Below are 13,498 nucleotides of genomic sequence, written 5' to 3'. Positions count from 1 at the left end.
AGTGAGCGCAACGGCCCATGCTATGCCGATCCGAAGCCAGGAGCCTCTTCCAGGTCTTCCACGTGGGTGCAGGGTCCCAAAGCCCTGGGCCGTCCTCAACTGCCTTCCCGGGCCACAGGCAGGGAGCTGGAAGGGAAGCGGGGCTGCCGGGACCAGAACCGGCACCCATATGGGATCCCGGGCGTGCAAGGTGAGGACCTAACCACTTGCGCCACCACGCCGGCCCCTATTTTTTTTTTTTTTAAAGAACTTCTTCCTGGGGTCTCACTCAGCTCTGTTGGTTTGTTGGCCTCTGTGCGGTATCAGCCTGTCCCGATGTCTCTGACTTTCCAGTGCGCGTTGGAGTTGGACCACACAAGGCTTGCAGAGCAGACTCTTCAAAGCAATCCTGGTCATTTTACATCCTTTTCATATAATATGGTGTAAAAGTTTCTCTCATACAAATTCTAGTATCAGTTTATCCGTTTTTTAAAACAACAACAACAACTCCACTTGGAGTTTGCTAGGCCCGGCCTTGACCTTGCTGTGAGCCTGCCAAGGATGGCTGGTGCTGAGCCCTGCACTCCGGGACTGTGGGATTGCTTCCTCAGTCAGGGATTCCTGAACTTCCCTGTGGGATGCTTTAGTTCTGCTCACTCCAGGCTTTGAACTCCTGTGTTCGATGGATTCCTGAAGAGCTGCTGCTTCTTAATGCCGTGATGAACAGAATTGTATCTTCATCTTGACTTAGACCTTCTTTTTCTCTTTTAATTTAAAGGTTTATTAATTATTTTGCAAAGTCAGATATACAAAGAGGAGGAGAGACAGAGAGGAAGATCTTCCATCTGCTGATTCACTTCCTAAGTGGCCGCAAGGGCTGAAGCTGTACCAATCTAAAGCCAGGAGCCAGGAGTTTCTTCCAGGTTTCCCACGTGGGTGTAGGGTCCCAAGGCTTTGGGCCATACTCTATTACTTTCTCAGGCCCCAGGCAGGGAACTGGATGGGAAGTGGGGCAGCCAGGACGTGAACCGGCACCCATATGGGATCCCAGCATGTGCAAGGCAAGGACTTTAGCCATTAGGCTACCATGCTGGGCCCTAGAGCTTGTTTTTAGAAGAATTCTCCACTAGGGGGATATCGTCCTTACCATCTCTACATAGATATTATACAATTCTACATGGAGGTTGAAGTCCTAAGTACTTGACCTTGCCTCAAGGGAATAGAGACTGCCCATTTACCACAGGTTACTTGTTTAGTCACTGGTTTTGGCATAAGGTAATAACTGAGCATTCTGCTCACTGCTCCTTGGGGTGGCCGTCTGGGTTGGGTCTGCTGGGTCCATGGTCACGTTCCTGTCAGTTGTGGTGGCTGTGCTTCCTGGGTGGCCATGGCCTGGCAGGGACTACAGGGGAGCCGGACGGTGCCAGCCAGCCTGGGCTTGCCCCTGTGGGTGGCAGGGACCTAAGGGAGAATAGGCCCCAGAGGTGCTGGGCTCAGAACTGACCAGCCGTCACAAGCTAAGTCATGAGGCCAGAGTTGGAAGAGGGTCGAGAGAGACCCCAGCTCCGGATGGCAGGAGGTTCACCGTCACAGGCCAAGGGACACAAGTCTGGGAAGGAGACTGGTTGTGGCCGTTTCTGCAGGCATTTCACCATAGTGGGACTGGCTCATGGGACTCCCTCTCCCCCACTGCTCCCTGCCTCCCACCTGCTTTGGGGAAAGAACCCATTTTCTGAGCTTTGGTGGGGACGATCACACCTCTTCCAGTAAGATCTGTATTTCCTGCTTCCTGCCCCAGGGCCTGGGCTCCTATGTGTCTTGGACAGGAGGAGGGCAGTCAGTGGCTCTGCCGATGCAGGCTTCCTGGGCAGGTGCTGGAATAGGAGAGTGGCTGCAGAAGTGATGGTGCCGACCTGGGCTGCAGTGATGCTGAGCTGCGGTGGAACATGGGCGGGGCCAGCCCTCTCCTGCTTTGCTCTGTTCCAGGAAGCCCAGCCTGTAGCTGGGTCTGGGGCACGTGCACTCTGCTGTAATCAGACATGGTGAGCTGGTCCATTCTCGAGAGAAGAGCTGGGTTCTTCCCCCAGCTCATGTACCTGGCTTCAGGGCTCACCTTGGCAGAGGGAACTGTCATGTTACTGGATGCTCCTCCATGGTTCCAGGAGTCCCTGAGAAGGTCACGTGCTGCTCCCCAGGCCCACTGAGCTCATTCGGGCACGGTGATCTGGGGGCTCTCCTGTAGCCTGGAGTTACAGGCAGGGCCTTGAAGGAAGCTGTTCAGCCATCTGAGCAGCTGCCAGTGTGATCTTCTGTGCATGCGTTGTTTGTTTAGTGGGCAAAGCTCACCTTGAATCCAGGTGATACCAATGGCGAGGTTCCTTTGGCGTTCCCTGGAAGGCTAGCAGCAAGCCCAGGGGACACTGCAAGTGCATTGCCTTTCCTGCAGGCAGCCTGTGTGGCGATGGCACCGGCACGTGCTACCTGCTGCCGGTCTTGGACACCCTGTTCGTCAGGACGAAACACCGGCGCCAGGGCCTTGGGACAGCCATGCTGCGGGACTTCTGCGAGACGTTCCCAGAAGAGCAGGCGCTGGGCATCAGCTGCCCCATTTCTCCTGCCATGTACCAAGGTAATGCCACCTCAGGCTGTGCAGACCCATTTGGGGAAGCTGGCAGATGACAGCTGTGCCTGCCAGCTGTGCTGAGGAGTCCAGGAGGACAGCCGCAGGCTCAGCATCTCACTCTTTTGGGAAAACGTCCCAGGCTTCCACACAACACAGGGACTTCCCCTTTGGCCACAATAAGTGAATAAAAATCATGGAAAACCAACTAATCACCTCAGAGTCATGAGTGGGACAGAGTGGGCCACCCTCCCAGCGACTGCTCCTTTACTGCCAGCTCTTGGCACCCGTGATGGCTCCAGGAGCCAAAGGGGAGGTGAGAGCCAGGGGCGTGGTGGAGGGTGGAGCCGGGTGTGCAGGTGTGCCCTGGACGTGCTGAGAAGTCAGTCCTGTGCAGGTCTCACTACCACGCAGGCTGGCTCACTTTCTTGGAGACCTCTTTGCGCTTTTGCCAGAGGCCCGTGGCCTGGCATTCAGCAGCCTGCTCGGGGTCCCCAGGTGTGTACTGAGCTGGTGTGTCTCTCCTGGGCCCACTCTCCCCACCCTACCTTGGGCCCACCCTCCCACCCTGCCTTGGGCCCACCCTCCCACCCTGCCTTGGGCCCACCTCCACCCTACCAGGGCCCACCTGTTGCTCAGGTGTGTGTGAGCCTTCAGGGCAGGGACAGTGCCAGGGAGGAGGACAGTGTGCAGGGTGGCCAGGAGCAGCATCAGCCCGAGTTGGGCGGAGAGGCAGAGCTTGCCCTGCAGTGGTGGAATTTTTCCCATGAGTTCTCAGCCTCGGGCTGTTGTGGCAGTTCCCTGGCCTACACCCACCTCCTAAACTGGCTCAGGATACCAGAACCCCAAATTCCTATCAGTGGTCGCCCAGGGCCCACATAGACATCACCCCTGGATCTTTGCTCCTGATCATGACCAGGCCACCAGTCTACACACCCTTAGGCCTCTGGAGGGGAGATCATATGCACCACACATGGGGACTGGGGCGTCCCTGGAGTGGGGTTAGGGTGTGTGTGTGTGTGTGTGTGTGTCTGGGGAGCAGCTCTGGGTTGGGGTTGGTGTGTGTGTATCTGTGTCTGGGGAGCAGCCCTGGGTTGGGTGTGTGTGTGTGTCTGGAGAGCGGCCCTGGGTTGTGTGTGTGTGTGTGTGTGTGTGTCTGGAGAGCGGCCCTGGGTTGGGTGTGTGTGTGTGTGTGTGTGTGTGTGTGTGTGTGTGTCTGGGGAGCGGCCCTGGGTTGGGTGTGTGTGTGTGTGTGTGTGTGTGTGTGTGTGTGTGTGTGTCTGGGGAGTGGCCCTGGGTGTGTGTGTGTGTGTGTGTGTGTGTGTGTGTCTGGGGAGCATCTCTGGGTTGGGGTTGTGTGTGTGTGTGTCTGGGGAGCAGCCCTGGGTTGGGTGTGTGTGTGTGTGTGTGTGTCTGGGGAGCGGCCCTGGGTGTGTGTGTGTGTGTGTGTGTGTGTGTGTGTGTATCTGGGGAGCGGCCCTGGGTTGGGGTTAGGGTGTGTGTGTGTCTGGGGAGCGGCCCTGGGTTGGGTGTGTGTGTGTGTGTGTGTGTGTGTGTGTGTGTGTGTCTGGAGAGCAGCCCTGGGTTGGGGTTAGGGTGTGTGTGTATCTGGGGAGCGGCCCTGGGTTGGGTGTGTGTGTGTGTGTGTGTCTGGGTGCGGCCTGGTTGGGTGTGTGTGTGTGTGTGTGTGTGTGGGAGTGGCCTGTGGGTGTGTGTGTGTGTGTGTGTGGGTGCGCCTGTGGTGTGTGTGTGTGTGTGTGTGTGTGTGTGTTGGGGAGCGGCCCTGGGTTGGGTGTGTGTGTGTGTGTGTGTGTGTGTGTGTGTGTGGTGTGGTGTGGGTGTGTGTGTGTGTGTCTGGGTGAGTGGCCTGGTGTGTGTGTGTGTGTGTGTGTGTGTGTGTGGAGAGCGGCCCTGGGTTGGGTGTGTGTGTGTGTGTGTGTGTGTGTCTGGGGAGCGGTCTCCTGGATACCTGATACAGGCAGGTAGATGAAGATGGGGGTGCTAGGTGAGCAGGGGAGGGTGCTGGGCTGGGGCGGGGCCAGAGCAAACAGCTGGGGCGCTGCTGCAGGAGGAACCCTTTCTGAAGATACCAGAGAGCTGGTGCTGGGGGAAACACCCCGGGGCAGGGGTGCTTCCGGCCTGGCTCACTGGTGCCTGCCTCTATTCCAGTCTGCAGGCAGTTCCTGTTGGCCCGTCCTGAGGAGAGAGGCCGCCTGTGGGAGGTGGAGGCGCCAGGGGCCTGGGGCCAGCGCAGCAACATCTGGCTCAAAGTTCAACTTCAGCAGGCAAGACTTCCAGTCTGTGAGTGGGACTGAAGCCTTTGGGGGGTTGGGTGGCCCTGAGTCAGAAGGTGCTGGTGGCATCGCAGGAGCAGAGTGTGACCCAGGTTGGTGTGGCTGCTGTCGTTGTGGCTGAGACCTACCTGCTGGGGCAACCTCAACTTCCACTTTCCCGCCTACCCCTCCCACTGGGCATGGTCACCCTCAGCTTGGTGCCTGGAGCTCCTGAGACCAGAGCCCGTGTCCAGCCGGAGCGGGTCGTCGAGACACCTGGCAGGGATTCTCTTCATCTCGCTGATGCTTGGGTGCAAGCCTGATGCTTTTTTGAGTAGGTCACCTATGCCCTTTGTGGAAGGTTCCAGATGACCCCTAGTAAAAGGCAGTATTGCCCAGATAGCATTCTGCAAAGTGGTCCCGAAAGAGAGAGAGAGAGAGAGAGAGAGAGAGAGAGAGAGAGAGAATCTGAGAGAGAGAGAGAGAATCTGAGAGAGATGGGAGTTCCAATTAGCTGGCCATTGCCACATATCTGCAATGGCTGGGACTGGGCCAGGCCAGTCGGGGGCCACAATCCGGGACTCCGACTTGAGCTGTCCATGCAGACTCCCATAGCCTCCCACGGTCTGCCTGGGCAGGGGTGCCTGGGGGCGCAGCCGGGGGCAGCAGAGCCACCTGGGCTACAGGTGTGGCGGCCCCTCCCCGACTGCCGGTAATTACAGCACTGGCTGTTCTTTCACTCCGCTAGGGTGAGCCCTGCCGTGGCTGCATGGGGCTCAGTAGGTGCCCGCTGTCCCTCCGCATGGTGACTGATGTTCCCAGCGTGACAGGCCAGAGCGCCTCGGAGCTTGCTGATGACGGTGGAGCTCTGCTCGCTGCTTGCTGCCTTGTGTGCTGGTCGGGTCTTACAGATGAGAATGAGTGAGCACAGGTGTGAAGGGGTAGGGCTGAGGCACAGCTGGGATCCTAACGAGGCAGCGGACACCTCTGAGCTCTGAATGAGGGGAGCCAGGTTGGGGTGTGGTAACCTTTATAAACAGGCCACGTCTTTGTGCCTGGACCTTGCCATTCCCTGGCTGGAACAGGATCGTATGTGGGACTCTGAGCACTGCACAGCCTAGTGCGGGCTCCTGGGGGCAGGGAGGATGAGTGGGACCCGCTGGGGAGAGGCCGAGTGGCGTCCTCAGCAGTGTTCCTGGAGGTCGTGTCCTGAGCCGGGAGATGCTGAGCTGGCCGTGGGATGCCAACGCAGCCACTGTCATTCAGTTTGGGGCTAGTCGACTCTCAGTTGAAAACAGCACAGGTGGACTTGGACAGAGAAGGTTCTGGAAGCACACTCAAGTCCCTCGGAGGAAGAGGGGTCGTCACTGTGAGCAGGTTGTGCTTAGATGTGGAGATGGTAATTTTTGGAAAGTTGTTCTGAATTTGGATCTGGTCCCTTCCCATGGGGCTCCTGGCAGGTTCCTCATTCCACCTGCTCTGCCTGTCTCCAGGGACCCCAGGCGGGCTGTACCTCGCCCAGGAGCGCTTCTGCAGCCGGCCTCATCCTGTAAGCACTTGTCAGTCAGTGCTGCCAGGGCCCGGTTTCCTGGCTGCGTCTTGGAAATGAGTGGCAGCTCCCAGAGCCTTCTCTGCTCCGTGTGCCTTGGCAGGCCCCCTGCCTTGGTCTTTAATTGGGCAGGGCTTCTCGAGTTGCCCAGTGCCTTGTTTTCCAGGCTGTCCTGGGGTGCTCCTTGCTGGGTTCCTGCCGCCTCCTGTGCCATGGAAATGGAGCCCTGTGCTGGAGGCCGGGGCCTGCCAAGCGCCCCCTGCTCCAAAAGGCATAGGCATTTTGTAACATTTCAAAGGGAAAGTTGCTCCTTGCAAATGTTTTCAAATCCATTTTGAAGCAGCCTCATCTGTGGAGGGGGACTTACTGAGTTGGCTCAGTCCTGGAGGTTGATAACATTTGTGACATTTAATGGTCCTGGAAACACTGACAGGTTATTTAGCATCTTTGGGGGAAAGAGTTGGTGGGAAATTGTCTCCCACACTCACTCACACGAGGAACCGTTGAAACGGGACCCATAGCGTGCTGGTCCCGGTCAACTGTCAGTGCCCGTAGTCTCTGCATTGGAGGAACGCATGGCATGGCCCACGTGGGCTGTTACAGATGCTGCAGGAGGCAGGGAGTCTCTGCATCCTGTTATAGCGGCTGCGTCATTCCGTAGACCGTGGTTTTGTGTTCTCTCTCCATTTGTCATCCATAGGGCGTGTTCTTCCACTTCCTTAGGAGTTTTTCAAAGCCAAAGGATTGTTCACAAAGAGATGTGAAGGATTTGAGATGGGGTGGTGGGGTCTTTCTTAGCTCTCAGTTTCAGCCTCACGTAGGCGTATTCTGATGAGTTTCCTGTTGGACAGGGTGACATTGAGTGCTGTTTGGTGACACAGCCAAGTGCTGGGAAGTGTGCAGAAACCCCAGCCCTTGGGGCACCTGCCAAAGGCTGCTCTGACGGGTTGAGTGGATCCCTCTAGTGGCCACGATCATTACTGCAGATCCTTCGCTGGCTCGGGGCGCTGGTGCTGCTGTACTAACCTCTGGCTGAGTCTTAATGGGCTAGGAATGAAGCTCACAAAGCATCTAATAGCTCCTGGCATGTTTTTAGTCCATGATGCGTACAAATGCAAGGAAAGATGGGAAGTGGCAGTGGATTCTCGGCTTCATTCTCCCATCCATTTGTTCATTTGTGTTTCCATGCATCTCTTCTCTCGGTACCCAGTTGCTGCCAGGGGAGTCTGTCCCCGCCAGGCATGGCTCTGTGTGTTAAGCAGTGTCGAGTCAGGCTCTGCAAGACTCCAATCCCTTATGAGTTAGCTGCACGGCCAGTTGCTACCACGACAGAGAGAATGAAAGTATGGCGGTATTTTTGAGTACTTTACAATTGAATTTTGCCAAACTGCATTTTGCTAATTTATTCAGTTGTGTAAATATGCTTGAAACTGTGCTTACAGAGATAACAACTGAATAATATTTACTCTTCCGCAAGGAAAAGTTACATGCCTATTTGAGCTCAAATGCAAAGCCCATTTTTTCTAGGAGCCTGCACGCCACACTCGTGTGGTTTTGGGGTGTGGGAGAAGACACCCTGTGGGGCCGGAAGTCACCCCTTTGCACCCCTTTCCAAGCTGGGGCCGACTTGCTAGGAGGGAGGGAGGCCTGCCTTGTGAATCTGGAGCAGTGAGCAAGCAGGATTTGAAGCCAGGATGGGAGACGCACCCAGGTCTGCCCGAGATGCTGGGCGAACAGGTCCCAGTTCTGGCTCAAACACACCCCGGTGGGGTCACCCCTCTCCCTGCTGACACCTGGCAGGCCTTCTGAGCCCTGGAGGGCATTGAAGCAAAGGTTAAGGAGCTGTCGGTTGGCCTGTTGCCATGGGGGATGCCTGTGTGCTCCTCACGGTTTCAGGCTGGGGAAGCCAGTGCGCTCGGGGAGTCTGAGAGGACTCCTTCTCCAGCCCGCTGCTGGAGGTCACGTGGCACTGTGACGTGGGTCTGCGGGGCATTCTCTGAGCCTCTCGTTTCCCTAGGGGTGGTGCAGTTTTGTGCCTGGTGTACCCGTGCTGGGGGCGGTGGTCCTTGTGCCTCTGCTCTGAGCTGAATGGTACAGTAGCTAAGCAGAAATAAAGCAGTGTGTCTGCTTGGGAATCAGCCGCTGTCTGGTAGTGTTAAGCCAAAGTTGAAAAGTCACGGTTTCCAATTCTGCCACGGGCCAGCATGTTTCAGACAGCACGGAATTTATCCTGTTTCCTCTCTGTGGCCTCTCAGGCCTAGACCGCTGGGAAATGGAGCCTGGCGTTGGGTTCTGAGTGACCCAGCAGGACTGTAGCTGCCGCAGAGAGGAGGCCCACAGCACGTGGCTGTGGAGTTGGGTCTGTGTTTTGCCCTAAAGGATCACAGAGCTCGGGGCCAGGACACTTCCTGGCTGTGTCAGGGTCCTGTGGGCATGCGGTGTCTTCCAGACGCGGGCTGCTTGAGGGCCAGCTGGACGTGGTGCTCTCGGGTCACTGGGACAGCGGCCTTGTCTCCAGCGTCCAAGGGCTGCCCTTCCTCCCCACACTTACACAAGCGCGCCTAGCGGGGCTGCAGCCTGTGTTGGAAGAGGGCTGTCTGGGGATAGAAGGGCATGGATATAGGAGCTGCTGCCACCTGCCAAAGGTGGGGAGCCTGGCCCCTGAGGGCTCTTCATGGTCCCTGAGCATAACAGGCTTTCCCTGGGCTCCCCTGGAACCCCGGCCTCCCTGCACGGCCAGCTCAGGATTTCCTGTCTGGCTGTCTGGCCAGCCCAGTGCCCCACTGGTCAGCTGGCTTTTGACTTGAGCCCTCTGTGTGGCTGGTGAACGCTGTCATGCATGTCTGGTGGCCCCGGCAGGACGGGGTTCCTCACCACGGAGACGCTGCCATCTCCTGCAGGTGGCAAAGGCTCCTGGGTTAGAGTGCCCACAGTGTGTCCTGGGAAAGCCTCGCAATCAGGCACAGAGCACTGGCTTCTAACCATGGCATCTGCTTGGTTCTGGCACTCCCTGGATGCCAAATGCTCGCGCTCTGCCAGCGCGCCTAGGAGGGGTCAGGGTCTGCCTGCAAAGAGATGTGCCCTCCACCTGTGGATGAGCACCCACCCCTGGTGTTGCTGATGCATGGTAAACCCTGTTTGAACACCTGTCACACTGTGTTGTGGGGAAATAACTAGAAGAGGAGCGTTGAGGGGCAGTCCTACGCAGTGGCTTAATGGGCTAATCTCTGTCTGCAAGCACTGACAACCCCTGTGGGTGCCAGTTCAGGTCCCAACTGCTGCACTTCTGATTCAGCTCTTTGCTTATGGCCTGGGATGTGGTGGAGAATGACTCACGTTGTTGGGTCCTTGCAGCCACAGGGAAAGCTGGGAGGAAGCTTCTGGCTTCAGACTAGCTCAGCTCTGGCCACTGTGGCCATCTGGGGAGTTAACCACTGGATGGAAGATTTCCTTCTGTCTCTTCTTTCTGTAGATATGCCTTTATTAAAAAGAGAGAGAGAGAGAGAGAGAGAGAGAGAGAGAGAGAGAGAGAGAGAGAGAGAGATCGGTCCAGGACCAGCAGGGCTGGCTGTGTCTTGAACATTGGGCCACAGGCTGCTAAGGCAGGGCTTGGGGCCCTGAGGCAGCCAGGGGGGCTGCCCAGCCGGCGGTGTCTTGGGTTCGAGGCTGAGCTGTCCCTCACATCCACTCTGTAAGCCTGTGGCTCCCTCTGGCCGGCCAGAGCCTCTGAACCTGCTCTCAAGCCCAGGTCTCAGCATGAAGTTCAAGGCTGAGCCAGGAGTGTCTAGCTTACACTGTCCGGGGCGTCCATGTTGTAGTGTCCAGATGGAAGACCCGTGGGCACCTTTGTGATTTCAGGAGAGGACCCACGGAGAGCCGGATGACGCAAGGAAGGAGCGACATGGCGGAGAGATGGAGGAGGCTGAGAGAATCGCGGGGGAGACCCTGCGCGGCCCAGCTGGAGGAGGTGGCGGCCACCGGGAGGATGGTGGAACCATGCTGCCGGAGGCCCACACAGCCCACTCCAGGTCCTGCAGGGGCTGTGCCTGGTGCCCTGGAGGGGTCTGAGAGCCTGTGCGCCTGTGCCCGGCCCTGGGCCCTGCCTTGCCTCCCTGCGACATCCTGTCCCTCCACGCCCCTTGCTGGCATGAATGTGGCATGGTGTTTATGAGGTCATTTTCATTATCCAGTTTCTCTGTGTTCTTGCCTATTTTCTTTTTAAACCGTTGTTCTGAGATGTAATGTGCAAGCCGTGAAGTGCAGTCAGAGCCGTAATGCAGTGAGTTTTCATGCCTGCAGACCTGCATCACTGCTGCCGCCTTCAGCATGGCATTCCCACCGCCCCGTGGCTGCTGCCGACGCGGCAGGACCCCTGTCGTCTGATTGCCGAGGGATGGCCATTGCAGGCGCTGGTTGTTTGTGCAAACGGTGGTCCGTGGGCTTTGGGTTGATTCCAGTCTTCATTGTGAGTAGGGCTGCTGACTGTTCATCAGCCAGGAGTGGCATCTATGGGATGGGCGGTGAGCAGGTGCTCCGGGATCCTGGGAGCTTGGCTGCTCTGCGAGCTCCAGGAAGCTGGGAGGGCCCCAACCGAGGATTTGAGGGATACACCCTGGCTGCCAGACGCCGCATGAGATGGGCAGTGAGCTCCAGGAAGCTGGGAGGGCCCCGACTGAGGGATCTTCTGACACAGTAATCGCTCAGCTTGCACTTTCCTCTGGTTCCTGGGTTATAGTAGAGGTGCCGTGATTTAAGGGAATGCAGAGTTTTTCTGGGAACACTAACAGCTAGCCTGATAATAACTAGACATGAACATTGATGGAACCGCCTCCTGTGCATCTGCGGAACCTGAATTTACGTGCACTGCATAGAGGAATACACAAGGAACACATTTCAGTGGTGTCTGCAGGTGGACGTGGTGGCCTTTCTGTGGCCTGCTAGCTCCAGGGCCCCATCCTCTTGTGTTCTTGCAGGCATCACTGCGCCTTGCCCAGAGCCTCACAGGTGGCACTTGAGGCCTCCTTGGGATGATGAAGGGGTGGCATACCTGTGGGCTTAGAACAAGATACTTGATATCATAGTGCCATCTTTAAAAACCCAAGTGAGGGATGGGGCTAAGGCTTAATTGGCTAATTCTCCACCTGTGACTGTCGGCATCCTATTTGGGAGCTGGTTCGTGTTCCAGCTGCTCCACTTCCCATCCAGCTCCCTGCCTGTGGCCTGGGAACACAGGACAGCCCAAGGCCTTGGGACCCCGCACCCACATGGGAGACCCGGAAGAGGTTCCTGGCTCCTGGCTTTGGGTTTGCTCAGCTCCAGCCATCGCATTTAAGAAAGTGAGCCTGAGGATGGAGGAAATTCTGTCTCTCCTTTCTGCAGCAAATCTGCTTTTCCAACAAAAAATAAACCTTAAAACCCAAGTGAATACAATACGTCTGTGTTTCTATTAGAAAATGGAATTCTGTAAAAACTCCAAATGCTTTAGGAAGTTTGAGAAGCAGTGTGTGCCCTTTTCCCGAAGCCTTTACTTTTCCCTGGGGTGCGCCTGGAGCTGGAGCATGGCGCCATGGGAGGCCTCCCATGAAGGAACCAGGAACAGAAGTGAGGGGCTGTGCTGGCCGTGGCTCCCCGCCCCCGGTGGGGCCCTGCTCTGTGACCCTTTCCTTGTCAGAGGACCCAGGTGTGGCTATTTCCTGTAGGACACTGCCGCCTGCTCCCTTCCTGGACACTTGAGATCCAAGAAGCGGACAGAGTTCCCGGATCCTATCCCAGCCCACACTGGAGGTCTGGTGGCTTGGGCGTGGCCATCGCCTTCTCTTACAGACCTGGGTTATGCATCAGCCTGCTCCCAGGCTGAGCTCTCGTTGCCTGCTTCGGGTGGCTGCCCTTCAGAGCGCACCCTGACATGCAGGGGCCCTGCCTCTGCTGATGGGAGGTGGGCCCTGGGTGACAGCTCCGTCCCACTCTCTCCTTTGGGGTAGCTTTGAGATTGAAGAGCTGGCCCAGGGCTTTTGGGTCGGGAAGTGCCCGGCTGCCAACCTGGAGGCCTTTGCTTTGCACCGAGAAAGCCCAGTCCTGTGGATCCCCATGAGGGCAGGGCAGGAACAGGGGCATGCTGTCCACCGCCATTATTGCGGGCCTGTCCTCTTTGTGCTGGATCCACAGATCCAGTGAACCTGCAGGGAAGTCAAGTCCACAGACTCCCTGTTACTGCTTCCTAACCCTTAAGTCTCCCAGCCGTTTGCATGGTGTTCGTTGTAATGCGTCACGTGGAGATGACGTGAATGGCTCCACGCAAATGCCACATGTTCTGGTAAGGGACCGGCTTCTGCGTCCCAGACACCAGGGTCACGTGTGGTTGGCCTGTGCTGATGGAGGTACTTGGGTGTCTGTCCTTCCCTGCCTGAGCGAGCGTGACTCTTGACGTCACGGTCCTGAATGCTACCCCATCTCACACCGCTTGCACAGCTCAGTGGGAGCAACCCCTGGAAACTTCCTGCCAGCCTTGAGTTGAAACCCGTGGAAGCCAGGCTTCCTGGCTGATTGCCGCAGCCTGGGCCTCCTGTCGGGTGTTTGGGGTACAGAGTGGGGCTCCATGTCTCTCTCTGGCCTGCTGTTTGGCTTGGAGTCCTGTTGGCAGTGAGTGGGCAATGGTATGTACATCCAGAATTAGGAGGAATTCCAGGTCAGGATCTAGTGGGGCCAGGCCAGAGGAGGGGCTGTGGGTGAGGCCTGGGTGGGCTCAGAGCTGGGACCGGGAGCTCCCATCCCTCCCACCTGGTGAGGCCTTGGCCCATGGGAGATATGGCTGAGCCGGGCTGCAAATCAGTGGGTCCAGATGGCTGGTGGAGGGGAGTGCTAGAGACACTGAGACTTAGGGACCCAGAGGCTGCTGTGGCTTTCAGCCAGGGTGTGTCCCTGCTGCTTGCTGGCCATGTCAGTCATGGTCACTGCCGCCCTTGGACTTGGTTTGTTAACTGCCCCCAGAGGTGACCCCAGCCGCCACGGTCGGTCTGCATTTTCTGAATCCCCAAGACTGGGGTGGCGATAAGGAAACGGGAGGTGTGTCTTGGGGCT

At 57.3% G+C, this 13,498-nt stretch overlaps 1 protein-coding gene across 1 annotated transcript in view; it reads left to right on the top strand.

Moving 5' to 3' along the window:
- LOC121149329 (protein FAM169B-like) overlaps positions 1-12,595 on the top strand; it is a 56,648-nt gene extending 44,053 nt beyond the window's left edge. The window contains exons 6-10 of the mRNA XM_040969869.1: positions 2,426-2,608; positions 4,769-4,900; positions 6,366-6,421; positions 10,280-10,449; positions 12,403-12,595. Of these exons, the coding sequence (XP_040825803.1) occupies positions 2,426-2,608; positions 4,769-4,900; positions 6,366-6,421; positions 10,280-10,449; positions 12,403-12,595 (734 nt within the window). The remainder of the gene's footprint in view (positions 1-2,425; positions 2,609-4,768; positions 4,901-6,365; positions 6,422-10,279; positions 10,450-12,402) is intronic.
- Positions 12,596-13,498: the final 903 nt, after the last annotated feature.

The sequence above is a fragment of the Ochotona curzoniae genome, unplaced genomic scaffold (assembly GCF_017591425.1).
Source record: "Ochotona curzoniae isolate NIBS_2020 unplaced genomic scaffold, NIBS_Ocur_1.0 scaffold_4701, whole genome shotgun sequence".
NCBI classification, from domain to species: Eukaryota; Metazoa; Chordata; class Mammalia; order Lagomorpha; family Ochotonidae; genus Ochotona; species Ochotona curzoniae.
The sequence above is the reverse complement of the archived record's forward strand: the minus strand, read 5'-3'. Positions and strand labels throughout refer to the sequence as shown.